Genomic DNA, 27,783 nt, shown 5'->3' on the forward strand with positions numbered 1-27,783 from the left:
TGTGGTTAATACGTCTTTTTCTACGTTTCTATTTATTATGAAAATATAATACAAAACATCCTATGTTGTATTACATAGATAACAATGCTCAATTAACGTTTTTTTTTTCCCTTTTGTCTCTTGTAACGTTACCATCCAACACTATGAGAAGCATGTCGGGATAGGTAAGGTCTTGTGTGTTCTCGTCTCTCTTCCTCCTTTTTTTTTTTATTTATTCATTTTCCTTCAATTGGAGAAAAGGCCCGATATACAGAGAGATATATAGACGAAACGTTATAGAGCAAGATTACAGATTTGAGAACGAAGAAATCAAACTAGTTTTACAAAAAAGTGCGCCCGCTAGAGCACGAGCTAGACGGTAGGAGGCAGGTTTACAGAGATAGGGGAAGATGGATGAGGAGATGGAGGGCCACAGGGGAATGGATTTATTTTTTTTTTTTAGGTCTTGTTTCGCGTGTCGATGCACAATTGGAGTTTTGTATTAGCGCTAGTTTACAAATAATACAAATGTATGTAAATATTCGTTACAATAATAGGTTCTCTCTTAGCGAGAAAGAAGCTTAAAGCTAATTCATCTAGCGTCACTATCATTTTCACACCATGCTAATACTACGTGTTCCAGCTGGTACCCATGAACAGCTTGGTCGTTTGACGAAGGTCTTCGACGAGATATACAATATAGATTTCTCGAGCGACTGTAATATGCGTAACGATAACTGCCCGCGATCCATATCTCGCAATTAGGGTTGAACGTGATTGCTTGCGACGTAACGCGCGTTCTTCTCACATAAATTCTTCTCAAGATAAATGAGAGAAATCAAACGGGCGAGTTTAACGCTGACTGTGAGATACAAATCGATGACGTTTTTGAGCATCGGGCAAAACGTTGCTAATGAACGTCACGTGTCAATATTGCCATAATTATCGTTGTTTCTCGCGTTAACAAAATTTCCGATTCAATGGAGCTTAAGTACACTTCGACGGCACAAATAATTCAGGTTTTAACGATATCCACCTTGATTTGCATTCTCGATCGAAGGACGCTTTTGTTAATTTCAGAATGTGCGATTAAAAATTCGGCGCAATGTAAAATATGTCTTTGAAGGGACTGAATAATTTCGAATCTTCAACATTATCGAAGTATCAGTCAAAGAATAACTTCTATTGGATATTATCGATTTGCTGTCATTCATTCAGCCGTAATTAAATTACGGCTAGACGAGGAATCGAAATGACGCCATCATGTATTTGAGGTCACGAAAACTACAATCTATAGGATTATAATATTTTTACATGTTTTTGTTTGCGTCTTAGATATCTCTTTACCAAATTTTTAATCACAATAAATGTAATTAATTTTTGTATATTTATTAATGAATATTGACTTGATTTAATTCTGAATTCTGCCGTTAACGAAGTCGTCCGTTCAAAGACGAGTGAACCAAGTTTATTTGAAGTCATATTTTTCCGTTTTGCTCGAGAGAGCGATTCGAACGATTGGACGAATAAATAAGTGAAATAGTTAATAATGAAAATGTCACCATGATGTAAATACAATAGTTTCCTACAAGTGTGCTCGAAATGTCGATTATCCTTTTTTCCCTGCAACTCTTTTAGTTTCAATTAAAAGAACCTCGAGGTTCTTAATAAGCACAGATAGCGATCCCAGCTGTCACAGGCACCGAGTGAAATACATTAGCAATCTACAATAACTATATCACTACCTCGGAGGCGAAATACAATCGTCTGGAATGTTTATTATCGTCGCTCTCTACGTGCTAAACGCGCCAACGTTATTCCCGTCGAAAGTAGTCTCGATCGGCAAATAATTAATTAGCCAGCCAGGCTGGTCGATCTAGGCAATTAGTGTCATCTACGTAAATGCTAAGTACAATTAGCACTACGGTCAGAATAAGTTAAGGGCCATACATAATGTCTGTGTGTATACGTGTACATTATACGTGTATGCCTGTGTGTGTGTTTTATGTATGTGAAGCGTGTATGCTTGTGTGTGTAAAAAGTATGCGTAAATGTGAGCATACGTCGCGGGTGTTTGCATGCGTGTAAAGTGTAGACGGTGTGTGTGTGTGTGTGTGTGTGTGTGTGTGTGTGTGTGTGTCATCTACAAATTTTTTTTTCCATTATCGGTATAATATAATTTACCTTTAGTACCTTTACGCCGTTAATTACGCTCGTTTTTAACTCTATATTGCTCTTTGTATTGCTTCGGCGGCAGTAGCCCTACTAATCATGCAAGGTATATTTTATTGGTAGTTTTTCCTCATTACTAATTAATAAGTAATCATAATAGTGAGTTTAGTGTGGCTGGTAATAGAGAGGAGAAGGTGGTAAATTGTGGTCTCCTCATTTACATTTTGTACAACAATTTCGTTAATAATTAATCTTTTAAATTAAAAACCGAATATTCTTATTTGTCAATATGTTATTCAATCAATTCTAAACTCAAAATTATAAAATGTCTAATGCCTTCAAATAACACATAAATGTACACTCAATGAAGAAATATGTATAATTCAATGCTACGATATACCCTGAAAAAGTTCCCTGAAAATGCTCAAAAATAAAAATATTTTATAATAAATGCCATTTGTTATTGGTATATTAATGTCAAGATATGATTACTAAATAAAGAATTCTATTAAGTAATTATTAGAATTCTAATAATGAAGATATTACGAATGGTCATAATACCTATAAGGACCATAATATCACCTTCTCCTCTATTAATAATAATAATAATAATAATAATATTGTTCGTCGTTATCATTGCTGTATATAATGATAACCGTAATGGTCGTAATTCTTAATTTGCGACTTACTGTCAAACGCACTATATAACTGCTAAAGTACGCACTCTCTCTTTCTCTCTCTTCTCTGCTCATACGTGCGCACGCGATTAATCGTGATTAACTTAATCACTCTGCCCTATTTAATTAATTCGATATAATTTCGTCGGTAATAACCGCGTCAACATATTTCTATATAAATATAGTTAACTTTATGTTTTGCATGTGTACTGCACTCTTATTAATACGTAAAAGCTACAAAATACCTGTGCGTGCACACACATACGCACAGCATACGACACTCATTCCTTCACATATACGCACATTTCTTTTGCTTTCCTTCCATTTTCTTTTTCCTGTGATTCTTTCCCTTATTCTTTCTCCTCCGTGCATGTTTCTGTGGCGAAATTGTAAATCCCTTTTTTTTTTGTGTATATGCATCTCGTTTCCATTATCATTTTTCATGAAATCAAAGGATCCTACGCTCGTAACACGCCCTTCACGCTATTTTTAATGCTATACTCTCTTTAATTTCCTACTAATCGTGTGCTCCTTAGACTCGCTAGGTTTTCTTTATCGTTCACAAGCGTTTAATCGATCTGCTTTTTATGCGCGACATATTATTTTATTATTCTCGTTTCTTTTTGCACGTTTCCGCTAAATATCCGACCGTTTTAAGCGCGCGTACGTAAATAATCGTGATCGGCTACGTCACCGTAGACTTGAAACTATTGCGGATTGAAAATTTGTGTCGATCTGTTCTCGGTCCCATTCTCTCCATCTCGCACTCTCGTTCGCTCGCATTCCCTTTCTCTCTCTCCCTTTCTCTCTTTTTCTTTAATTAATAATTAATATTATATCGGTCGCGCGCCACATCAAGGACGCGCGACCGTCTACGAAGTTATTGCTTTTGAATACCCCGGCTTCTTTGGGAGCATCCAATTGGAACAATATCCTGTAAATATCAGTCGTACTCGGAATTGGGTTGGGGTGAGGGGGGGGGGGGTCGCGGAGAGGGTTGTAGGATCGCTCGGACTGGCGAATCTTCTTTTGTTGGGCTTTTACGGATAACTATCACAATACGTACAATATCAATATCTATATGCGTTATAGGTAAGGTAAAGGTTCACCTGATATCACATATATCCTGAAAGTGTCGCGGCCGTTTTTATTCGCTATCGCCGAAGCAACGAGGACGATTTTCGTCGAAAGCGCGTGCTGGATCCCCCACTTGCGCGAATTCTCCTTTCTTTAGCGCGAATTTAATCTCTTAATATATTCTTTCACAATCGAGCGGTGAAACGCGCAGATGTGAGAAAACGAAGTGATGAGAAACACGATGATATTTCCGATTAAAAGAAATCCTTTCTACGGTCTCACACGATAAGTTACGTAAAGTCTCATTAATTATGTAAATATGCAAAACAGAGTGTCAGAAATCTGTGCTTAATTATTGTTGTATGGATTTTTCTATTATTATACGTCTAAAATCATTTGAAATTGATCCAGCCTGAAAGATGGAAGATGGATAGCTTTATCGAGCGCATCACTCTCGTTTAATTGTGAAAACAAGTGTGAAAATCGCCCTCGTTACTTGGATAAATTTGTTTTCATGCCGTTCGACAAGCAGCTATTGGTTTTTTCTTCCGCCGTCAATAACAAGAATAATAATAATTCAGAATCGCGTTACCGTAGCTGAGATGATTTGCCGTTTTATTAGGGAGCCGTGTTATTGCTTTTGTCTCAACGTTGTCTTCAGTTCCTTCAAATCTGTAATTGACACTGACCGTACTCGTATGAAACGCGTTAAACACGCTAAACAATAATTTACTGGCGTATAGGCACTTTTTTCTGTTTCTTCTCTTTTTTTTTTCTCTATCACTCTCTTTCTCTCCCTCTCTTTCTCTCTTTTGTCTCACTCTCATTTTCTCATTATTTCCCTTTCTCTCTCTCTCTCTCTCATTCTTTTGTCCCCTTTATACTAGGAGAGCAAACTCACTCTGTAGAATTTGTTTCTTTCGTTTAATCGTTGTATCTCCTTCCCATTCCTTATCACTAACAACGATTTAAGATCACGTTTAATTGGATTAACATGGACTCTGCGAGCTTCCAATAGTACGAGAAAAGAGTGTTGAGAAGATGAAAGGTGGAAAAAGTGGCTCGTGTCGATAAAGTTATATTGCAATAGACAGAAGGAGTTTCCTGTCCGGCTTCACACGTTCAAAATACATTTTTCTTCCACTAGCGGAACGTATCGTTGAATTTATTGCTCTGCCGCCTAAGTGGGGACGGCGATAACGAGTAAATCCCATTATATCCCATATTTCAAAATTATGGAATATATCGAAATCGGAGTGTCGGGAGTGGTTTTTGGCTTTAAGCTAAATTTTTGAAAAGTATAAAGCTAATTGGCGTTTCTGTTGGATATAAATAAATTCGATGGTGAAAATTCGAATTGCGCGATTTAACTCTCCTCGCGCAAATTCGCTTCGGTATATGTTTGTTGTGGAGCCGGACGATGGGACCTCGTTAATGCAAATTCAGATTGCGCGTCACATCGCGAGGTAACTCAGTTACAGATATATTGCAATTCTCTTTGGTGCGTCCGCGCGGACACAACTAACCCTCTCCCCTCCCCTTTCCTCCCTGACTATCGATTTTGTCATTTATTTATTCTATCGTTTGATGGTGCCGCGGATCAATTTCAGCGCGAGCTGAGAGGAGAGGCCGTTCATTATCGATCGTAAATGCGTTACCTCGCGCACAGAGTGGCGCGTTACAATTTTAACGACGGGGAAAACGACGTGGTCCGACGTTCCTTCTAATTATTTCGCTCCTACCCCGGGATAACACCACGGGACAGCCGGTGGTTGCTTAACACACACGCGGAGACACAGACGTGACGCACGCACACGAAAGACACGCGTGTATGGTGTTTCTTAACAGACAAAGTGGACAGCACAGTAAACGACGACAGGTGTAGAAGACATTTCCACGACACGAAGTACGAAAAGTGATCACCTCACAATTTCCAAGGAACCGGCCTCTTACTAAACACCATCTAACTGTACAACATTATTAACGCCCCGACAAGTCCCACAGACACAGTTTTTCGAAACCGAGTCTAGATTTTTCGGCTTTCGCTTAAGGCATCCCGAAAGTGCGGCGCGAGAGTGAACGCGCGCGTTTCTTTTTTTTTTTTTTTAAATTTATCTATTTCTCTCTCTCTCTCTCTCTCTCTCTCTCTTTCTCTCTTTCTCTCTGCCTTGCAACGTCGGAACGTGCGCGGAATCGATCGGGCGGATCACCGCGAGAGAGGGATCGGCAGCCACTTGCGTAGTCCGTTTGCGCGAATCGTTCTTGCTCTCGCTCGTCTTTGTACTTAATATCACTATTATAATCGATTACGTCGCCTATTAAGATTTTATTGACTCGGTTTCATCCTTGAAAGGTTTTATTGACTCAGTTTTCATCGTTATTGACTCATTTTCACTCTTGAGCGATTTTTTTTTTTGTTGTTGTTTCTCCCCCTTTCCCTCTCTCGAACTCGATTCCTCCGGTCGCATTCGTCACGTTCCTCGCGTAACGCAAAAAACAATGAAAAATTTGTGCGCTCTGTGATTACACGACAATTCCACGGCGCGTCGCATTTCTCGAATTATTTCGTCGTGCGATTTATATTGAAATTCACATTTTTCAGAAATTCTATATCCGCTTTATTTGCTGTATACCAGATAAATTGCGAATATTATTAGACATACTAGCGAATCGTCTTCTTCCGATAACTTACAGTTTACGAGATTTGGAAAATCAAATAAAATTTAAAAATTGATTTTTTCTTTTACCTGTTATATCGTTCTGTTAGTTCTAATAAATTTGTATATATTGACTACGTATATATTTGTATATATTGACAATTTTCCAGCTATTCTCCTTTATCCCTCTCCTTTTTCTTAGCGCCGTCGAATTAATAATGAATCACGAGCACAACGCGAAAGTAAATAGGGGAACATCGAAATTCTGCGCTTGGGTTGGCTCAAACGTTTGTACATTGGCTTGGACATTACACGTAAAATTATGCTAGATTGAGTATTGCTTTGCCCTGACTCGAGCGCGACCGTTAACCGATCGCTCGACTAGATATGAGACGAAATGCATAAATTTCTCAATTGCTCGCGCGTTTTGAAGTATCAAAAAGGGTGTTCTGCGTTTCTCATCGGCATGATTCATCGGGGGAGGAATTCGAAAACAGCCGAGACATTATCAAATATTTATTATTATTATTGACCCGACACTACACCCGCGATCAACAAGTATATGGTCGCGTATACCCCCGACGCGCGAGGTGTGTATCCGCCCCTATTCGACACTAATTAATTTCCTCCGCATTAATTTCGTTATTGCTCTCGGGTTAAGACGCGAATTGCTCGGTTTTCTATTGTTCATCACTAAGTTAAATAAAACTCCTCTCTCGATAAAAAATTCATTTGGTGTTCGTTGGTGCGTCTGTGTTGGAAACTACACGTAGTACACGTTCGCGTTAAAGTTACGTAATTAAAATAATCAGATCGTTCGGGAACGATAGGGAAGAGATGCCGCTTCTTTTTTTTTTTTTTTTAGAGAAAATAAATAACTCCAAAAACTTCCCGTAAATACTTTACGGTTTCCGGCATTGAAACTTCGGCCGGCTTAAGCGTCCATTATCTACTTAAAGTTTCCTTCGGTACGAAGTGCTTGACTGGATTTTACGAACGCACTTTTGGACCTTAAATCCACCATAAAAGATGTTTCCGTTTTCCATGTGTTTTATCGTAAGTCTTGTATACGTTTCGACAGAAGCTCGTATAATATTTACGGATCAATTGCTTTCCATGTTCGTGCGGCGCCTTTCCCAGTTTCTGAAACTTTTTTTCGCACGGTATTAATCGATAAATCTTACGTATGGCAAAAAAACACAATTTAACTCGTTAACATTTCCAATAGCGAATTCTTTTTTCCATGCAAAACATTTTTTGAAAACTAAAAAATCAAATTCGAAATGATGAGATAAATATTAGATTAACTTTGGATTTTTTAATTAAGTGTATCATCTTTATTAAATATTACGATTTTAATACGATATATGTAAAGTCAATATATAGCATGTAAATTTACTTGTCGATACCAATCAACATCGAGGGAACAACGATATTCCATCCATGCTACTAGCATCTAAAATAGTTCTGTTTCTCTTAACGTTGAATATCACGATATCTTTTTAACGTCGATGCATTATTCATGCACAACGTCAACCGTTATCATAGATGAATTCTTGATATTTTTAATATGCTTTTGTCATCTTAGCAAATAAAATTAAATATAAAAAGAGGGAAAAAGAACTTTTATCTAAATCAAATAAATAAGTTTAATTAAGATTAACCGCGAATTTCTGTAACATAATCATCATTGTGAACTTATAATAAGTAAACATTTAGTAAACATTAAAATGATGGAAAAAGGAGTTTGAAATGTGAAAACATCTGTGAGAGAAATTTGATATTTTTACATGCACATGTTACTTGCAGTACCGTGTAGTTATAAGCGATCGCACGTATAATCAACAAATGAAACTCGGAAAGACATCGACACGGACGAGGAGTTGATATTCGCGGCACGTTTAGCGACAAAATGAAGGAAGAACGTATAGAACCGGAAGCCGACCGTTTGATCGAGATGCACGTATCGCACATGTCGGAAATAATCGAAGAAAGAAAAAGTGAATTCGAGACCTTCACGCCGATATTTATCGAATATTGGCCCGACTGGGGACCCAGCTCTAGCCAGTATAACATTATTTATAATAGTTTACTTCATTTTGCTGCTTATACATTATGCTTTAAGTGCTGATTTCGTTTAAATAGTCCTTTATACCGCTACTTCCTAGTACTCGTGACGTTGTGTGTATCGCCTATATATATATATATTTTTTTATTTATATATTTATATACATATTTTTATATTATACGGTGGCAGAAAGAAAATGGCGGGACGTGACTGGAAACCAATGCTAATTGATGTGATGATATTAACGTTATTCAACGATATATTACTTTTACAGTCGAGTCGTCTTAATATATATGTATATATGTGTGTACGCGTGTACGTAATTGCAATTGTGTTGTAGATTCGAGTGTGGTACGTGTGTGAGAGTATCCGCATGTATACACGTAAGTATCGCGATGCTTACGGTGTACAATGCAAACGGGCGTCAGTTGCAACGCATCCTCGTTACGATCCGGCACGATAAAATGTCCCTCGCCTTGTGTTCGGTCCGGTGGATCAATCGGTGGACGACTGGTTTTTTTGTTTTTTTTTTTTTTGTTTTAATTACATCGGCGCCGCGACTTTCGACTTTTTCCGCGAGACGCTCGCTCGCTTTCTCCCCGCGCGAAAATCAAGTCACTTTTCCGATCTCTCTACTCTCACAAGTCAAATCGCGATTCCTGCATCGCCGCAATACGCAAACTGCGCGGGCCGGAAGTGCAGCGGGGATGTCATAACGAGCGTGTAATCAGCGCGAGGAAGTTTGCACAATTCGTGACGCGAATAATTCCATTCGAGGTGAATGGTATCGTATATATGAGGTAACGGTTCACCGCCGCGATAGACATTTGTAATCCGACGTAATTTCTCCTTGTACTTATAAATGAGATACGTCGCCGGCGTTTTCTACTCGGAATTTATTATTGAGCTGCGCGATATCCGTCGGTTCCGACGCTTCGTCGGGAATTTTATATATATATATATATATATCTTTCTCTCTCGCGGTGACTTTGCGCGTTGAAGATCAATCGGCGATGCTAAATAATAAAGTAAGCCAGTTTTTCTCGTTTCTCGTCAACTCTTGAGCTTCCGGATCTGACTCGAGAAAGTGATAATTTAATTCGCACATACACATACACACTCACGTAGGATATTCACAGGATATTCGCCGTCACGGTTTTTTGCTTTTCGTTCTTTTTAGCCGCGCGCTTTCAATATGCTTGGCGGTATAGAAATGGTAAATTAAAGCTTCTCATTTGGTTTCTTCCTCTAAAATTTTAACATCTCCAGGATTCAATAGAGATGACAACTCGTTTGTTACGCGTCTGCCAGTTTTTGACTTGCTAGGAAAAGCCGATTGGCTGTGTACTTGGCCGTGTTATACTTAACGCTAAGAACTAGGGTTTGAACACATGGATCTCTAAGTGTCGCGTGCTGTTAAGCGCATTTTATTATCGACGGAAAGGAGTATCTAGGATATATCCGGGAAAACTGGGGGGGGGGGCGGGGGGGATGTACAACGCGAATTCAATTTGCCTGCTGGGATGCTTACGATACTCCCCGACAGTATCGTTTTATTGCTGAGCATTATTGGCATACGTTGCATCGAATTATTGTTACGTCGGTACCAAAGGCTGTAGGACTATTCGCGTATAAACTGATGATGGCTTCTCTCGAAATACCGCGCGATGCTGCAATATTAATTTTAACAATACACCACCGGAATAATAATCGAGAAAATGTCATATTAGTGTACACTTACGTTACGGATTAAATTGGACCTCAGTGTTAAGTCATGCATTTTCTCGCTATTACTGAACTCCAGATCCATTCACCGCTTTCGATATTGTCAGGGATCTATATCCGGCTCTCCGCGTGCATGCGACCCAGCGAAATATTATCGTAAATAATAATCGTGTTATGACGACACTGATAGATGATAGCGATATTGCAATGTAAATTACGTAACGTGCATTAGCGCCCCAATATGACATATTCCAGCTAACTTCCAGCGGCAATTCCTGCAGACGACCGCGAAGTGATTAACGCCATTACCCTACAACACTTTGGTTACAGAACATAATTAACGATCTTGAGATGCAGTTACTTTATAACGCGCGCTCGACTCGCACTTCATAATCATATATGTTCGAAGTGAACGGAGAAAGATTTTGAGATATACACTATAAATCTGACGGGAACTTTAGGTCAGATCTGCTTACTTTAGTTTGTAATTTGGTCACCGTAACTAGAATATTTGTGCTCTGTGTATTCGTATTATGAAATATTAGATTCCTCCTTTGAGGAACACGTTCTCTGCTTGGTACATTTTTTCGACAAAATTCGACAAATACGCTCGGCGTTCCGCGGTTTAAACATCGTTTCCATTAATCTCCAGTAGACGTTATCTTCTCTTTGAGATCGCAGATCTTACTGTGATATATAAATGGTGAACCGGTACATTCACTCAATCATAGTTAACGTCGGTGCAACCGACTCTGAAACGTTCCGTAATCAACGGAATTTTTGTTTTCTCGTTTAGCTCGGCCGACAACGGCCCAATTAGCCTCATTTGGACTTTCGACCGATCTACGGTGCCGTAAAAACCGGCCACGCTGGTCAATCGCGATTGAGAGTACAGAGAGCAGCAATGTAATTTCGGATCCAAGGACCGTTGCCCCCTACGTTTATCTCTCCTTGAACGGTTGCTCTTTTTGTTTTTTTTCAATTGCCCCCTTTTTATGCTCTTCCTCTCGCCTATGCCTAAGGCAGCTAAAACGAACGGTTAAAAAATTTGTCAAGGCCCTCGTTGGAAGGATTACAAAAGTGCGTCGCGCGTTTATCTGAACTGTGTCTAACACAGTGTACCTTATCTCTGAGAGGAGAATCGTTTCGTTGCACCGTGGGAGGATCCATCAGAAGAATGTCCGAGAGGGTAGGCCTAGGGAAAAGCCGGATGGGAAATTCTCGCCGCCCTGAAAAGTCTCGCGCCAAATGTCCGCGGACGATTAATCGGGACCGCGTCGCGCGAAATGGAGAAAAAGAAAGATTTTTCAATTTTCATCTCTTTAATCCCCGTACCCTCGTAAAGTTTTTCCCCGCAGTTCGCGCACACGCGACGTGCGAGAGTTATCGATTTACCAGCGCGCCGATTCGATCTGTCACCGACGAGCGCGACAAGTAGATTGCTCTCGCCGTTTAGCGTATCGCGCGATATCCGCCGTTTTCCCGGTCGACGCGGAACAGGCCGCTCCCACGTTTCCGTGTATGTTCGTCCGCGTGTCGCGTGTCCTCTGAAAATTACGCTCAATTAGCGCAGATAGCGCTCGAACGCGCGTCAATCAGCGGTGATGCGATCGCAACGAACGCGGAGAGATCGAATTGACGCGCGAATTAGATTTGCTTTTTTATTTAAAAAAAAAAAAAAAAAAAACGTTACGCCCTTTCCGATAGTTTGACGTCACTCGATTGTTATTCGCGCTTTATTCTTTCCCGGGACACAGCGTTAATTTTAATCCGACTTGTCAACCAGTTATTGGTAAGCATAATTCCGCCAACTTTCGAACGGGAATTTATCTGCCCGACAAATTTGATTTTTTGCATTTCATTGGAAGCGCGCTTATTATGGTTAATGAGGATTTCGAAAACGCGCGTTCGAATGCAGATACGCGGCGGCGGCTCGCGAGCTGAAACAAAATAACGCATACGGCGTGGACGGAAATCGCAATTAAATCAAAGATAAATTGAAATAAAACGACGGGTCGCAGGCGCACGGCGCGGCGCGGCCGGATATTGCAATTAAATCAAAGGTAAATTGGAGCGAAATGACGGTCGACCTGCGCGCGGGCTAAATTAAAGTTAAATCAAACGTAGATTAAAACAAAATGACACAGGCGCGAATTCGCCCGATGTGGATTAAAACAATGTTGGGTTTTATATAGGCGACCGGCGGGGGACTCGCTTTAATTCATATTACGGCGAAATTAAACGGCGGTTTGATATCAGTTTGATAAAAAAAAATATATATATATATATCCCGCTGGGAGTTTGGAAAATGCAACGTAATTAAAGGCTCGAGTTCGATAAATCGCGCGACGAAACGGAAGGGAAAATCGCTGCAGGAGAACGATGGCGCGAGAGAGACGTATAAACTTTTCCGCATAAAGCGGAAGGGAGAAGGGGGGGAGGAGGGGGGAGCGTGGCCATTTTCACGGCGGCGAGCTTGCCAATTAGGGCGTATGACGACTCGACCGGAATTTCCCGGCCGTCTGACCTTAAAACCACTGGAGGTGCAAGGACACTCGAGATGGGAGAGTAGAAGGACCTGTAGTAGTCAAGAGAGGACTGCCGCATGTGCATGTATGCACGTGTGTGTATGTGTATGTGTGTGTGTGTGTGTACGCTTGCGTGTGGCATGGGTGTGCGTGCGTAAAGGAATCTCGCGTCGGTCGCACGAGTGTATCGCGCGCGTCTGTAGTTTTGTTGGTAGAGAAGTTGTTTTATGTTCTGTGTGCCACGAAGAGAGTACATTTCGACGTTGATTCTGACCTCGACTTCTCGAGCACGCCATGAGAAGGCTTTCTTTAGGAGCCAAGTTCTCTTTCTTTCTTTCTTTTTTTTTTTTAGATCGAAGCGGGAAGTACGAAAGAGGAGGATTCAAGTTTCGTTTTGGACGAGGGGGAAGGGCCCTGCGCTCGCTTTTATATCTCGCCACGTTGCCACGTGCTACAACGACGCCCTAATTACCATAGGCGACATTAGGGGTTGCTCGGCGCGCGGGCTGCTTAGTGCATTTTATTAAATATTCGTTAATGCATAATGTATTATAAAAAAATGTGACTTTGAGTGGTGGTCTCGCGTTACGTAACGTCTGTAATGCGGTGCATTACGTTTTTGAGTGCAAAACTTTTTAAGTATAACAAAACCCTTCCGAAACCGATTAAACTGAAGTCATGGAGATTTTTTCTTTTTTTCACGAAAATGAAAAATAATCACACATTCGCGCGTGTCAATAGTGAGTTTTTACGAAAGCACCCCTTCTCCCTCGACCAATTGCATATATGTTGATATAGTACAGTATAGCAATATAGAAGCTTATGTATCACTATAATCCCGCGATTAAAGAGTGTGTAAGAGTAAGATAGAGGGATTATTTACACAAGAGCATCGGCTAAGAAACGCATTTATTTTCCATTTCTACGCCCGATAGAGCTTTTTAAGTATATTTGCTAAGTATATTTGCCGCACATACGCCTCTCGTTATCAATAAATATACCATCAAATTTAATGTCGTTTATCTATATTCTGTTTCTCTTATGTTTTTTGTACACACTTCTTTGAGCACCTCTAAATAACATCGATTTCACGATAACAGGGTTGAGCTTGAATCGAGACGGTTCCCTCGACTCTAACTATCGGCGAGGCTTGAGAAATTCGCTATAGGAGTAGCCGCTCTGTTAGCATTTAAGGCAATGACATATTCCGCGAAAGAAAAGCGAGAGAAGTACGGAATGGTATTTTGAAAGTACGGAATGGTCGTCTCGAAACGTTAAATCGTACAAAAATTGAGAATGTTAAGACCGTGACGATAGAAAGATCCGGCGTTTCAAATTAAAATGAGGTATACAATCCATACATTTTTGCAGCAAGGACCGCATAGATGTAATAACGTTGCCAAGCTGATAATGCATATCGTCACGCAGAATTCAGTAGAATTTTATGAAATCTTTATCTTTAGCAGAGATCATTAATGAGATTGATCACAGGAAAACTTTTTTGCGTCCCTTCTCCTTATAATTAACTTTAAGTTATGCAGCGCTCGTTACATCGCATTGTTCCTATTTGAAAAGGGCGAGAAGGGAAGATATTTGTAATTTTAATAGATTCTTTAATTCGTCTCTCTCTCTCTCTCTTTCTACAAGATTTCGTTTTAGTATAGTCGTAATCACTATGCTTAAACGGGCTTAAAAAAATAAATTATCGGGAACAAATTTTCCGCAGCGGGTGCGACTCTTTTTTTTTTCACCTTTGTGTCTCTCTCTCTCGAGTAACAATTCGCGTTAAAAATTAAGAAAGAAATTGACTAGGTAACCGTTTAACGAACCGACGCAATTCCCACAACGAACCCTCGCCGTCCGCTAATTATGACTATAGTCACCGACCGTTCTTCTCGCTAATCGGCGCTTTACAGCTGTTCAATTTCTACGCGCGACTACAAATCGTGAGAAAACAAGTGGATATGCTCCCTTTCGATCGTAGCTCCCTTTTAAAGCTCCGGTTTGTTTTTTTCCATTTAATGGCATTTATGTTCGACGAGCACTCTCTCTTATACACGCTTGAACTATGAGTTGTGACTATATACAGGATGTCCCACGACCGGCGGTAAAATCGAAAGCAATATGATCCTTAAAAAAAAAAAAAACAAGGCGTATATGCAATTTATTATTTCGAATCATTCGAATTTTTGATCGCTAAATATTGATTGTATTGCGTGACTATAAATTGACATTTAGAATTTGACTAAACAGTAAATAATTAGCAAAAATGGAGGAATTTTTGTTGATGACATGATTGTTATTCGTGCTTTCTTTGTCGGTTCGAAATAGTAGCTGTCCCGTTGGAAAACGTAATCCAATTTATAGAAAAAGTGTTTTGGAATAGAAAAACAAAGATAAAAAACAAAGATGGACAAAATGAGCAATTTCTGTAAAATAGAGTGGCAACTTTTTCATTGTTACAATTGGTCTGTACTTTTTTTCTTTTTTAATAAAATGTCGAGAATTGCTTTAGGATTTACCTTTGCCTTCCAGTGAGGACGTTCTGTTTACGTGTACGTATAATATATAAATGTATATTATGCATATATATTACCACGATCCGGAAGTTTAAGTATCGACTAATAACTATACCCGCGGGACTATCTTAAATAAAGTAGCTTGTCGCACGAAATGGCGGCATTTTCTTGTTTACAAATCAGAATGAAAATTGCACATGTTTTTATACTTGTAACACATGAATATCAATCGTTGTATCGAATCGTTGTACTAGCATAATAATAATAATAATAATAATAATAATAATAATAGTAATAATAATAATACAAATATGCTAATCCAATAATAATAAATAATAAATAATAAATACAATAATAATATTAATATTATAATGACAATAATATACGACGAGGTTGTCAAGAGATTAATGTATGACACATGCGGAACACAAGGACAGAATGGCTTCAAGATGAAAATCTGCGACAGTTCATAAAAATAGTCTAAAATTGATAAGTTCCCGTGTGTAACATTGCGCAATGTAATATCTATTATTTTACATGCTTTTCAATATCTCGACAACCTGTCGATAATTAAATACAGGAACAAATAATTATGACACCATGACTATAGAATCGTAAGAAAGCAACAATATTTTCTACTATATACAAAGAAATAAGCGCAGAACGAAGAATGAACGACACAAACGAATGATACAATAAAGCGATGACGAACGCAAAAACGTATGAACGAAACAGCCAAAGGAAAATGATGAGACTTACGTAAGTCGGGCGAACAATGCGCATTATTGCGGATTTTCGTTGTATGCTACGCGAATGAATTAGTATTGCTTAATCGTTTATTGCTCTACAGCCGTATATTTATATGCCTACATATGCGTTAATAGCAGCATGGCGTATTTATTAAGTGGCTAGTGCCGCGCGAGATAAAATTAAAAACAGGAAAAAAAAAAGGAATCGAACGAAGCTCCATTGCGCGTCAAGCATTGTCGGCCGATTCTAATGAGACTCGATCCGGTCCGGAACGAGCTATGCGAAAAATATTGTTCCTTCTGTTCTCCCTGCAACTTTTGGCGGCGAGGTTCTTTTTATTATACATGCAAAATACATTGTTGCTCTTCCACAATGTGATCGTTGCAAAAAAAAAAATAGAATGATCGGGCAGATCACCCGCATCGGCCGTAATAATTGTTATTATTAGTTTCATTATTTTTTTTTCCACTGGGCGACGTGAAGCGTGTAGTCCACACCCCTCCGATCGCGTTTATTGCGATTTTATTCTTGTTCGTTGGAAAAAACCATATAAAATTATTTTCATTTCGCGATACACTATTAATTTCATCCCCCATTTTGAATGTGTAGAAAAATCAATTAATTGTCATGGATAAATTAATAATTGTCTTTCATACGGTTTCACAATTGTGGCATAACACAATACGTTGACTGAATTATGGATGTAAACAACAAATTTATTCCGATAACATAATTCAATATGTAGACCAGCATCTGCTGTATATATTCATCACGCAAACGTGATTAATGCTTTTTTCGTAAACGTGATTAAATACTCAATGCGACATGACCTATGCAATTAGTAGAATGCGCTGAATAAAATTTATTAATTTGGTTTATGTGATATTATCAGTTGATATCAATAGGAGCAATCCGTATTATTATTGTAAATAATACGGAGATCCATAAATACACAGTAAAATATAGCTTTAAAAAGTATCATCGAATGAGATTTTTTTTAATGTTTAAAATAAATTATTACTATTTTAAAAAATCAATACTGATTTGACGTTTTCAAGATCCTCTATAGCGACCTTTAAAACAAAAGCTAGACCAAGGGGTGTGGATTGGGCGATCGTTCTCCATCATGCCTAAGCATATCGTCGGTTCTTGCTCGAGACTTTGTTAAACTTCGATGTGTCCGCCTCTATATGTATAATTATATAATTCGTTGTGTCGAAACATTGCTTTGACCGTACGTGTCGTCATTTTTTTTTTCCTTATATTGCTTCTATAAAATATGTGTATAACAATGTTACGCATCTATTACTCGAATTTTGCTCTAAGTACGTAATGGTGTATGAGTCTCCGTTTACGTTTGCGCGCCCGCGATCGCAACCGGTCGATTTGCGCGAGCGACTACCCCCCTCCCCTTCCCGCAGCGACATTTCGCGCCGTCGATTCTCCTTTCTTTCGCCGCCGATTCGACGTCACGATATTTAGTCGCTCGTTTCGTGACCGAGAGCCCCGACGCGTGCTACCGGTTACACGTGGCGCGTAAATCGCATAATCGTGCGAAATACGCAGGTGTGGGTCGACGATTTGGCCCGCGACATTGAAAAATGAGGAGGGAACAACGGTTTCCGTGAAGGCGCGTATTATATTTTTCAGAATCTCTTGAAACATACCCGTTTTCGCGTTTTATCGGGGATAACGCGGGCCGCGTGCAGCCGTTGGTTACCGCACTTTATCGATTAGCTATAGGTTTTCATCGTTTCTCCATCCCAATGGCTCAAACCCAATATGAAATATTAAGAGGAACGTCTACTGCGAACGGCTGTTAACCCCCTTTTACTCTCGGCAATTTTTAGCGCAAGTACCTTCAAACAACCGCATTAACATTGTTATATCAACCGTGGCGCAATTATTGGAACCACTTAGCTGATACTCGGAAATACTTAGCTTGTCCCAAGAGTAATGGTCGCTTTGAAATCGACGACACTTAAAGTATTGACGAACTGCAACAGATAGTTCCTCGATCGATTCCGTAGTTTTTCTGCCGTTCTCTAAAAACGGCTCGTTTATTTAGTTCCGGGAAATAGTGATTTTTTTTTTCCTTCGTTTGCAATCGTCCGAATAGAATGTAGCGCTTTGACAATTGATCGCGTATTGCGGTCGTCGATCACACCTGCGCGTTTCACGATGTATCACGATGATTTACGGTGCGTCGGCCTCGATCGTCGATCGCGAAATGATGGAGGATCGAGGCCGCGCCGTGATCGGGATTCGACGAGCGCGGCTCGTGAACCGCGATTGGTGGATCCATATCATCGGTCTGGCGAATCCTGGATCTCTTGCTTCACTCCCCGTTTCATTTTTAAATTTAGGCAGCTAAGTATTAATAAATAATGTTTTCGTAACGAGCTTCGCGGACTAGAATCGTACGCGCTAGTAAATATATATATACTATATATATATAATAATATAATATAATAATATATCATATAATGTAATAAGTATATAATCGACTAGAGTGACTAGACTCTGCAGTGTGGACGTCATCGTTTGACGTGTTTTCTTTTTTTTTTTTACGACTTAACATTACTGGACGTTTTTATTAATGTTAGACATTATTAATAAACTCACGCTCTCCCTCTCTCTTGCTCCCTTTCTTTCCTTCTAGTACTCTCTCTCTACTCGTCTCCTTTTCACTCTCGCTTTCTCTCTCTCTTTCGCTCGTTCTTTCTCTCTCTCTCTCTCTTTCTCTCTCTTCCTTTCTAGCTTTCATTTCTGTCTCTACTGGCACTTTTCTACTTAAAATCTACGGCAAACCTTATATCCTCTCCTCCGCTCTTCTTACCCTCGCGCTTCTTTGCAATCAAACGGCGATTATAGGTCACACCGCTAGCTCTCTCTGGAGCCTTCGATCCTCGTGGCGTCGTTGTTCTCCTTCTCGAAGCGCTGCTACAAGCCTCTATTGGTGTTCTGTTGCGTGGCATTGTTGCCGGCATGCTGCGACTGCTGCTGCTGCTGCTGCTGCTGCTGCATCTCCTCGTCACGCAGGCACGCCGACTCCAGGTGTTTGTTTAAATAAGACTTGAGGGCGAAGGTCTTGTGGCACCTCGAGCACTCGTAGTTCTTGTCGGCCGAGTGCGTCTGCATGTGCGCCCGCAGATTCGAGCGATCGGCGAACGCCTTGCCGCAGTGGGCGCAGCCGTACGGCTTCTCGCCGGTGTGGCTGCGCAAGTGGCCCTGCAGTAGCCAGGGTCGCGAGAACATCTTGCCGCAGACGCCGCAACTGTGGGCAAGCTTATGCGTGAGCACGTGCATCGCCAGGGCGGGCATGCTGACGTACGCCTTGCCGCAGTGGATGCACTTCTTCGCCGACTGCGAGTCGAGGCTGCGATGGGTCTGCTTGTGCCGCGACAGGTTCGACGACGTGGCGTATTGCTTGCCGCACTCGGTGCACGTGAACTTGGGCCTGTCCGGTTGGGCCGCCTCCTTGTCGGGCATGGCGGCATTGCCGCCGCCGCCGCCGCCGCCACCGCCTCCTCCTCCTCCTCCTCCTCCTCCTCCTCCTCCTCCTCCTCCACCTCCTCCTCGCCGTTTCGATCGGCCATCGGACACGAAGAAGGCCTCGTAGGTGTAGGCGACAGTCTTGCTGCCGGTAGTGGTGGTGGTGATGGTGCTACTGTTGGAGGGCGGACACAGTTATGACGATTCTCGAATAAAACCTTCTTGACTTTAGGCTGCTTAGGAAAGGTTGGTAGGCTCGGATGTCTCAAGATAAAGGTGCATTAAAATTAGAAAACGAGTCATTGTCGTACAACATTGTGTGTCCAAATTTTTCATTGAATATAAATCTACAACAATCTCTGTACTGTGCGCCCTACAGATAATATTTCCTTTTTAAAGTGCCGACTGTTAACTGTTAACGAAAATGTATACACGAGCGAATATGTTCATAATTTGCAAATTACCCTTTCGCGGGGCGGGAAAAGAGGAAGGGGGGGGGGAAAGGGTTGAATTGTCGAAGCGTGGAGACTCACCTGTCCCTGCCGACGTTGCAGTTTCCGCCGCCGGTGGCTTCCGCGGTCGCAGGCGACTGCGGCTGCGGTGGTGTTTGCTCCTGTTGGCGTAGCTGATTGGTCTGCGACGTGGGCACCGGCACGAGCACGGAAACCGGTATAGATTGTATACCCGCCGTCGGCACCGGTTGCAGCTGTTGCTGTTGTTGCTGCTGCTGCTGATGCTGATGCTGTTGCTCCTGCTGTTGCTCTTGTTGCTGTTGCGTTTCGGGTACGCTCGGCGCCGCGGTAACGGCGGCGGCGGCGGGTGGCGGTGGTGGTGGCGGCGGTGGTGGCGGTGGCGACAGGGTGTGAATAAAAACGGAATGCGTGGGCGCGGCGGGCGACGCGCTAAGATCTAGAATAGCTTGCGCGGCCGACAGATCCTCCTCGGGGGACGTGCGTATCTCCGAGATCGGTTGCAGGCTGTAAGGACGGTAGATGTCCTTCTTCTTCGGCGGTAAGGAGAGGGCCGTGCCGGTGCTGGTGAAGGACATCGAGAGGCTCTTTCGCGGTGGCAGGCATAGCGACGCTACGGCGGACGAGGACGACGTTGACGATGACGATGACGATGATGGCGGGCTCGTGGCGATGACCGTCGGCTGATGCGGCGGCGCTTGTTGCAGATTGGGCCCGGTCTGCAGCACCGGAACCGGCAGTTCGTGCTGCGCGATCGGTGGCGGTGGCGGCGACGGTGCTACCGGACGCGCTAGCTCCGCCGCGGAGCGCAGCGTCGCGTACTTGGGCGGCTCCTCGTGATTGATCCACGCCTCATGCGTGTAGCCTGGAAAAGGGAGACAAATGGATCAGTCTTTAAACATGCAGACGTAACGACATGTTTGGTCGGGTTGTGAGCTAGAAGCATCTTATTTTTCCTTTTTTTTTTTTTCAAGCCGAAATTTTGTTAGACGCTCGTCATGAATACCGTTAAAATTATTGAGGATATTATTTGCGTTTGATATTATAGAGGTGATTTATTCTAGATATTTTGCGAAGACAGGTGTAAGCATTTTGTTAGAGCGCTCTGTATCTATTTTGTTTGTGTAGGTGCTAAACTACTAAATTTACTAATTAACGAGGAATCTATATACATCATTAGCTATCCATTTCCAGTAATCCTAGTCTAAAATATTGTAGTTTATTAATTTGTAAAGTGTCAAATTCAACAATCATTGTCTCATATATAAGCAAAAACTAAAACATTTAGAAGAGTTTGATAGCTCTCCAGTTTCATCAAAATACATTTTTATTTCAATATTATAATAGTCATCTAAATTTTTATTTGTTCAATGTGTAAGTCGTATGCATAAACGTAAAATACTAGCTGGAGAATTATATTTAATGCTAAATACTCGAAACATTACGCTGGAAACGGATAGCAATTGCTACGCGCTCTACGGTAACCCCTTGAGAACTTTTTTTCGAACGGAACATCCGCGAAAGGGTACGACGGCGAAAGGGTAACGAAGGTGCGGTGCGTGCACGTATAACATCTCACTCATTCTCAGCGACATGAATATTCGAGTACGTGAATCACTCACAAGTTGCGTGGCGTTTCATTTCCTGCGCGCCAGCTGTTTCCACCATATACGGTCATTAACGGGCATAAAGAGGACGAGGGGGAAAAAAAAAGTCGGGTGCACGGGAGTCGAGTTGCGCCAGTGGTGGTAGGGCGGCACGTGAACGCGGGGGTGTATAATAACGCGGTGTGTATCTGTTGCTCGTCGCTCGCTGTTGCGCAGGGTTGTCCAAGGACGAGGAGCGAACGAAATCCACGTCGACGTTCGCGACGGGCGGTGGAGGAAATCGGGAGGAATTCAAGCGGAACGCAAACGGCGCGTTTCTAACAATGTGTTCTTTCAAACGCCCCGCTTTCTAGCGCCATTACGTTGTGAGAGTACGCGTCATTAAGTCGTCAAAATTAAGTAACGGCTGATCGACTATCAAAAATTTTACTTACTAAATACTCTGAGGCCGTTATTTATAGTCGAATCTTATTTTAAGATTGTTTTAAGTAATGTCTTAAAATATTAATACGGCTTTTGTCGATGACATCTTAAGACAATACTTAAGACGATCTTAAATATAAGACTTGAATATCGACCCTAGTCTCTTTATAATAAACAGATTTATTCTAAGGATTATAAAAATAGTCGATTAAGAAGATTATTAAACTTATTAAATATAAATTTATTAAAATGTCTATTACATAATTACATTTTCTAAATTTGCGCCAATGATATTTCAAGAATGCTTTAATGGATTTGTTCTCAAATTCTTTTAAATTATAAATCTTTCACCTGATGTTATTATGCTGCAATCGATTGATATTAGCTAGAATTTAATTTGTACCATTAAAATTTATATTAATTTATTTAATCGCGCAGTTCGACTAACTATTATCTTAACGTAACGACTACGTAGTTGTATAAGAAGTAGATAACGATGACAGAGTAATTCTTATTAAAGCAATTACAAAGAGACAAAATTAACATGACATTATTGTATTTAAATGGAATATAACAATATGACTGATATATCTTCGAGATTTATCAATCTCGAAGTGATTTGGAAATCCTCCTCATCTTTTATCGTATTAACTTAAATCGCTATTATTCACAATTCTTTATGTCAGAATGGTACCTTGTCATTAGTTATTGATACCGTTTAAATTCTATTCGTGTTTCTTTTATTGCCTCTGACAATGCATTGGAGCACGCAATGAGCGACTTTCGACGTTTTGCGCCATGAAATCGATACGCGTGCCGTCCAGCCGGTTACGTAATACGAAAGTTCATGCCGTAAGCAGTGAAGACACTATTACGCAGAGAACAATTAATGACTGTTTCTGTATCTCTGATTTAAACGTCTTAACCTTTTGTTGTCAGTTAAATTGGTCATTATTACGAACAGGAAATTAGTTCGACCTTTCTTTGAGACCAAATAATTATGCGAGAAATGTTATAGTATGTGTGTGAATGTACACACATACAATTTTTATCAAATATGAAATTTAATTAGAGAAAATTTTGTGTAAAAGTTTTTCTGTCTTTACAAAGATTTATTTTTAAAATAGCTACTGCTTTTTTTAACAATGACTGCTTTAATTATTATTTTTAGGCCATCTACTATTACATTATCTTTCATCGTTGTTTTGTTATATAGAGTTAATAATAGGTATATTTAACGAGCAGGATGATGTTTTATTTTGTTGAAAATTAAATTAGTCTTTATTGAAATATGCTTTGTCGAAAAATTTTCTTTGATAAAAATTTTCTCTGTTATATCTTTTTACAATTTCTGAAGCTTTAACGTTGAATATTTCACTAATTACAACTTATAGCTATATGCCCTTTCTCCCTCGAGACAGCATCTCATTAAAGTCTGTAAAAGAAAGTAGCTGAAAAATAAAATTACTCTATCACGTTCCAGGGATAATTTTCCTAAACACTTTCTCTCTCCATCAGGGTTGATAAATTTTATATCTTGACATTTTACAAGAGGAAACCGTTTCCAACGAGAAATAAGAATTATCACGTGCGTCAGACGCGCCTTGTGCCCAAACACTCTGTTTCAGCAAGGTGCTTTTTCTCCCTTCGACGAACCCTCGCGAGGGTCCTAGAAGAAGGCGGTACTTGCGATAAATCAGAAAAGTGTGCTGCGCGCGCGATCGATCAGCTGGCTCGTACCTATTATTGGCTGAAATAAAGGGAAGTCAACATAGAGGTAAAGGAGAGCGGCCGTGTCTGCAAGTGCATTTCATCAACGGCAGAATAAGGAGCGTAGTTGTGCGGTGGTTCGAGAAGGAGGGAAGGGCGAACAGGCGGAGGGAGGAGGCGTGCAGTAGGGGTTGTATGGGGACGGCGGGGGGAATCAATAACGGCGAATGAACGCTCCGCACGCGCTCTCACAAGTCCGTTGATTCTAGGCCCTTTTAAAGACCGATAAAAATCTCTGCTGCGTTTCACGTTAACGCTGAGCTTTTCCTTTTAATCCGATTTTTTCCCCTGCCTTAAGCGAAGATCGAAGAATGATGGAAGCGACGCGACAACAAAAATTAATATAGATTGCTGTTACTGTTATTTATCAAGTAATTTATCATGTTTCATTGTGGTAGTCATCGATCGTGCTGTTGCATAAATGTATTTAAGAGAGAAAGTTTTTGTAAAAGACATTTAAGAAAAGAAAGAAAAGCATATAACTTATAAAGTTTTATTCTTACAGTTCATTCTGTCTTATATTTATTTATCGGTATCTAATTTGGTTATAAATAGCACTTCAATTAATTTAATTCTTTAATTAAGAAAAATACTTTTCTGGTGAACTATAAATTATGGATAGAGACTTGCTATTTTCGTGGCGTTATATTATTATTCTCGGAATAAAAAGATCCGCTTTTAATAAATCGAAGAGTGTAGACTCTCATCTAAAGTATCTGATTATATCGATGTCGTCGTGGCAATATCTGGCTCTATCTAATTTAATCTAATCTTATAATATTAGGAAATAATGAAATCATTACGTAGAGCGATGTACGCAAAGTGGCATGGATTATCTATGACTTCTAGGTGGATTCTATATCTACATTATCTATCACAGATCACAGATATAGCTCATAAAGCATATTTATATACCTTGAATGAACATTCCGCACATTCCTGTCGGTTTATCGCCTCTGATCTTTATCGACCCTGTATGCGCAAAACAAACAGCAAGTATAAATAATTATACTTGATCGATCAAACTATCTACGTAATTAAATAAATTAATAAGTACTTCGGTATTCATTGAATTACTTGTGATAGCTATTAGTGTTGATTCTCGCATCCAGAGAAAAAAAATAAGCATATCTAATAATAATTTTATTTGATAATCAATTACAAAGATATTTAATACAACAAAAAAATTATAATTGATAAAAAATTTACTCGCTTTAAATAAAAAGTAAAAAATTACTCTTTTTCTATACTATTAGAGATGAAATATTCATCACAAATGTTTATTATGTTTACTAAACAAGAAATATAAATTTATGAATTTAAAATAATGTCAGATATCTGTAATAAAATCTTAGTAATTAAATTTTTTGTGCGTGTAGATAGAACTTTAACGAGCTGTTTAGACTTTCTAATTAAATTATATCTCGCACGATAAATTATGGAAAAGGTTATTAGTACAATTCCTTTTTAATATACTCTCTGCAATAAGAAATATTCCGGTTTTGTTTTACAATGGTCAAAAATGTGATGAGATAATATCACTGACATTATATTACTCAGTAAAAACCAATCGTTAATGGCACAACGAAAGTCAAGGACAATGAAACCTGTTAATAGACATAAGTCCTTACGCTTTTCTTGCGTGACTATAATTTATTAAGTTAGAAATTTAATCTCTGTGATAATGGATAAACTTTATGACTTTCCATGTAATTCTTTTATTTAATATTTATAAATGTTAACGTTTGTAAGCATTGAAAATAATATAAGAAATTCGTACAATGGCGAGAATAATTTTTTTATCGAATTGAGAATTATGAATAGATTCTTTAGATTTAAAAAATTTCTATTTAAAAAATTGTTCAATATTAATTTAAAAACATTTATTTTGGCATTGAAAAAAACAAGTTCTCCGAATACATCTTTTTTGGTGAACGTTTTAGTGAAATCGTGCATAATCTTAAATCCAACGTTAAGGGAATTGATTGGCAAAACTCAATCGTAGTCGTACATCGTGGCGCACATAGCGACACGCAGAGAACACTTGTTACATAACAGCGTCATTTGCGCCATTGTACGAGCACGTGCGCACTGCACTATAAGCTGCATAAATGAGATAAAAAGAGGTCGTTACTCTGTAGTCTTGGCTTTCAAGAATACTTATAGGCGTTAGCTTCAAAGCGTTAGCAATTGATTTGTCCACAAAATTCTTACGTCCTATTTTTATGACATAGAGATTCATATATATGATATAATTTTTAATAAGAATACAAATGTATGTATAACAATTTTATTATACTATTATACTATTATGATGTTAATGGTATTAAATAATAAAAATATTCCTAATAGAAATAAATCTTTGTTACTTTTAAAGAAAATTTTATAGTAAAGTTTTTTCCACGTGTTTTACATAATGATATATTTAAAAAATATATAATGCAAAGACATTAAATGAAAAAATTTAATAAAAAGTATTTGAAAAAAATTCAGGAAATATCAAGAAGTTTTTTTATTTTTTACTATCTTTCTTTTAAATCTCTTAATTCTTGAGAATGATTTAAAATAGATAATATAGGAAAAAAATTACTGTTAACATTTAGTGATATGATTACGTAATTCGTATGAAATTTACTCAGCGTGTAACAAATTTAAAAACAAAAATCTCACAGAGTACCGATGGTAGACAAATAGTTCGTCATCACTTGATCCGATATTGTATTCTCATCAACATCTACGTCACAAAAGCAATTTGACCGTTCTGAATACGAATGGTTACACAACAACCACCGACGTCAACGCAATCAGTTTCCACCCTGTCTGATTGAGAGTTCAATAAATCCGATAGGCGAAATAGGTCTAATGATATATTGGGTTCGTGACTCATTGTTAAGGGTGCTGAGTGCTCGTCGCCGATGCGATCGACGATTTACAAACGGGTGTGTCGCCATGTACGCATGTATTGTACGCGGACACATGGCCGACTTCGCGGGCGGTTTCCCGCAGGTCGTGGAGAGACGCTCGTGTAATCGCACACGATTTCTGCGGCCTCTAACGGGTCATCTTTCCGCATTCCCGACGCAAACCGTTAATCATGACGTGTTTAAAACAACTACCGCAATCTGTCTATAGTGCACGCGGAATGCATGTAACAGACGGGTGTGTCACCCTGCGTGCTCGACGCATGGTCGGTCCTCGCTGCGTTATACGTATAGAAATAGCGACCTTCGCGAAAAGAATAAGAGAAAGGAAAAAAAGAAACGCGACGGTCCTCACGTCCTCCCCTCGCAGATCCCTTGCGAAGCGTTCCTGGAGGGAAAAACCCTTCTTGGGCGTGGCGCCTATCTAACCTACACCCCGCAAGCAGTGTGCCGTGTAAAAGCAGGGGGCGATTCGCGTCCCGCTGCCGCAGCGTGAAGCGGGTTCCACTTACCGTGATAGTAAAGGGCGCCGGAGGCATTGAGGGGTGGCGGACTGGGGGCCGTGGCCCCCGCCGTGGGACTGTGCGGCCCCCAGCAGGTCTGCTGATGCTCGACCTGATGATTATCGACGTCCCCGACCACGTCGATCTCCTCGTCCTCGGGCTCATGCCTGTGCGGCCGTTTCTCCATCGCATTCGCGGTCTGATGTAGAGCGTGATGTTCCTGCAGGGCAGCCCCGAGTGGCGTCACGTCTGGCTTCTGCTCGTTCTGCTGATCGTCCACGCGGGCCTGCCACTGATTCCACTTCCACTTTTTCGCCATGAGGCAGCGTGGCATAGTGACAATGCGGATCCGTTGTCTCAAAACCGCCGACACCAGGAGCTGACGATGGCGGTGGCCGTCGTCGTGGTCCGGTCACCAGGAACGGCGACTTCGACCTCGGAG

At 40.2% G+C, this 27,783-nt stretch overlaps 1 protein-coding gene across 3 annotated transcripts; it reads right to left on the bottom strand.

Moving 5' to 3' along the window:
- Positions 1-110: 110 nt before the first annotated feature.
- Positions 111-27,707, bottom strand: LOC105832126 (proline-rich protein 36). Of its 3 annotated transcripts, none has more exons than XM_036284202.1 (4): positions 27,351-27,707; positions 24,833-24,889; positions 20,181-20,982; positions 111-19,819 (listed from the first exon to the last, which is right to left on the bottom strand). In XM_036284202.1, the coding sequence occupies exons 1-4, from the start codon at positions 27,673-27,675 to the stop codon at positions 19,096-19,098; spliced, it is 1,908 nt and encodes a 635-aa protein (XP_036140095.1). In that variant the 5' UTR covers positions 27,676-27,707; the 3' UTR covers positions 111-19,095. The 3 variants fall into 3 exon arrangements, with proteins under 3 accessions (XP_036140095.1, XP_036140093.1, XP_036140096.1); XM_036284200.1 differs by having other exon boundaries at positions 111-19,822; XM_036284203.1 differs by lacking the exon at positions 24,833-24,889 and having other exon boundaries at positions 111-19,822.
- Between the last annotated feature and the right edge of the window lie 76 nt (positions 27,708-27,783).

This window comes from Monomorium pharaonis, chromosome 3 (assembly GCF_013373865.1).
Source record: "Monomorium pharaonis isolate MP-MQ-018 chromosome 3, ASM1337386v2, whole genome shotgun sequence".
NCBI lineage: Eukaryota > Metazoa > Arthropoda > Insecta > Hymenoptera > Formicidae > Monomorium > Monomorium pharaonis.